Here is a 2,500-nt window from a genome sequence, read left to right on the forward strand (position 1 = left end):
ATGTTGATAGTAATAGTAATAATGATAATGGTGATGATAATTGTAATAATAATAACAAAATAATGGCAAAAGAAAAGCATGAAAATAAAGATAGCGAATAAGTAATCCGGTAAGTAAATAATCAGAAGTCACTAATACAACTCTAATTTAAAGGCTGGCATTTCGGTTCAGAACCAAGTTTCCCGACTCGCCGTACCTGCGACCGTTTTCTGAAGCCCTTCGCTCGTCGACTGCACTTGTTCGTATCGCTGAGCCAGCTTCCGCACGTACTGGTCCGCGTTTTTCTCCATGATACGCTTCAGCGTGTCCCCGATGCTGCCGACGCTCACGTCCTTCTCCAGGAGTTGTCTGTGCGTGTCCAACGGAGGCTGTTCGAGGGTCACCGTCAAGTACGAGACTAAGGTCCCCTTGTAGGCCACCGCCAGGATGATGAAGGCGAGACTCCACAGGGCCAAGAAGACCCTGAGGTGGGTCGTCGCCGGAACGCGCGTCCAGGCCGTGTTCATGACGCAGGCAACGAGGAGGAGACAGGTGTTGCCGCCGCTCTGAAACCAGGGGGCTTCGCGCAGGTTTCCCCCGACGAAACCTAACTGCGCCAAGAGGGTGAACACCAGCATGCCAGCCAAGACGGTGCAGAAAATGGCGACCCACGTTTCCACCAGGAAGGGCAGTCCCAGGGCCATCCACTGGGGCAGCGGACCGGCTACCGGGTTCACGAAGCACAGGTACTCGATGTCGTATTCCACCGACATGTCGATGATGGCGAAATACGGCTCCATGATGTACAGGTCCGCGACGCCGATGTCCGCCCTTCGGTGCTGGAGGTCCCCCATGAGGCCTGTCCAGGTTCCGTTGCCTTGTTCCCAGCCCCACATCTCGCCGTCGGAAGGCCGCGTGAAGCTCACTGTGAAATTCAGCGCACTGCTGAGAGAACGCACGACCTGTAATAACAAATAAATTGGTGAATATATGTTGTTGTTTTTTATTAGGAATATGGATGACTAGTAGCCCTATAAATAAATAGACAACGAATAAAGATTATCAAGTGATACTGCTACTAACCTCTATATCAACGCCATATAGATTATAGCTCCCGTCAGATTCCTCTTCCATGAAAATCCGCGGAGGGAAATGGAAGGTCACGACCTTCATCGGGTATCCATGCAGGTCAACCAGCTTGTCGGGAAACAGGTCATGCATCGTAGGCATCGGTTGCCCACGCCACGTCCGCAGACTTTTTACGCGATCATTCCTACTGGTACTGTATGGACTGTTGGTAAGCAGACGAAGGGCCAAAGGTTGCAGAATGGGTTGAATGAGCAAGACATTCGTCATGAGATTGATTTCTCCCTCTTGGAAAAACGACTCGATGTCCTTGGTCGAACTCTCCGTGAATATCACTTGCTTCCTCGAGAGGAAATACTTGTCCCAGTCTTTGTTGGTCATGAGGAAGAGACCAAGAGCTGCCATGATGTTCGGGACGAGGGTAACATACAAGGGACAGCGTGTGATCACGTTTATATCTGTCTGCGTTAAAACCTCGTGGAGGTCATCAGTCAGACTAAATATTATTGATGGAATGCCTTCAAAATATTGTAGGACAAACTCTAGTAATCCTTCTTTAGACTCGTGGTAATTATTGAATATCAATCCTTTATCTGTATTATTTCGTAAGTGAGCTTTATCCTGATCCCCTCCGAAATCGTAGATGTTTGACGGCTCATAGAAGATGACTATAGTGCATCCAGGGAAGAAATCCTCATGTAGGTGTTGTAGGAAGTCACCGAGGAGATCCTTGAGCGTTTGGGGCATGTTGAAAATGTGTTGTCCTAAGATTATGCTCAGTGACGATAACATGAATATCACTTGGAACATCCTATAAAGAAAACAATATTGTTTAGCTTGGATATACATTTCACAAAAGTTTCATACATAACGATATTTGTTACAAGAATTATGGAACGTTATGGTTAAACGCACAGTTATCAGAATATCCAAAGTCTTATGAAAATCGCACATGAAAAGAAAGAAAAAATCCAATTGGATTTGATAGACAACCGACTTCTTATAGAAAATACGAAATTATAACTTACATCTTCCAAGTATAAGAGCAGTTTCGACAGCAACTCCAGACTGACACATAGCTGATCGGTGCGGTCTTATATATAGGTTATCACAGGTCAGCGGCTCGCAAACTGTGATGCGCGCCTTTGATTGCGTGAGGACGTTGCTAGCGATACGCAAGAAGGATAATCTATAATGGCGGAATTTGTATATATGTATTTCATTAAAATGCTTTATGGAAATTACCAGAGGTCTTAGCATATCCCGTATTTTACGTTTTTCGGTCAATTTCATGCTTATGACTCAAAGTCTCATACTCTGTGTACACCAAACACGCCGCTACCTTACGAAAATTAAAAGAAAAAAAATGCTTGTAAATTGGTACTTTTTAAAATCTTCGCTGAAGTGAACGAAAGTGTGACATTATTCCTTAGGC

General features: G+C 45.3%; 1 protein-coding gene across 1 annotated transcript in view; it reads right to left on the reverse strand.

Annotated features, from left to right (window-relative positions):
* Window positions 1-2,231, reverse strand: part of LOC122256002 (ionotropic receptor 21a) — a 6,038-nt gene extending 3,807 nt beyond the window's left edge. Inside the window, exons 1-3 of the mRNA XM_086542600.1 lie at window positions 2,094-2,231; window positions 1,063-1,876; window positions 197-941 (exon numbers count right to left, since the gene is read on the reverse strand). Coding sequence (XP_086398726.1) covers window positions 197-941; window positions 1,063-1,876; window positions 2,094-2,095 — 1,561 coding nt within the window. The 5' untranslated portion in view covers window positions 2,096-2,231. The remainder of the gene's footprint in view (window positions 1-196; window positions 942-1,062; window positions 1,877-2,093) is intronic.
* Between the last annotated feature and the right edge of the window lie 269 nt (window positions 2,232-2,500).

The sequence above is a fragment of the Penaeus japonicus genome, unplaced genomic scaffold (assembly GCF_977035675.1).
Source record: "Penaeus japonicus unplaced genomic scaffold, GWHDUDI00000001_assembly GWHDUDI00000012, whole genome shotgun sequence".
NCBI classification, from domain to species: Eukaryota; Metazoa; Arthropoda; class Malacostraca; order Decapoda; family Penaeidae; genus Penaeus; species Penaeus japonicus.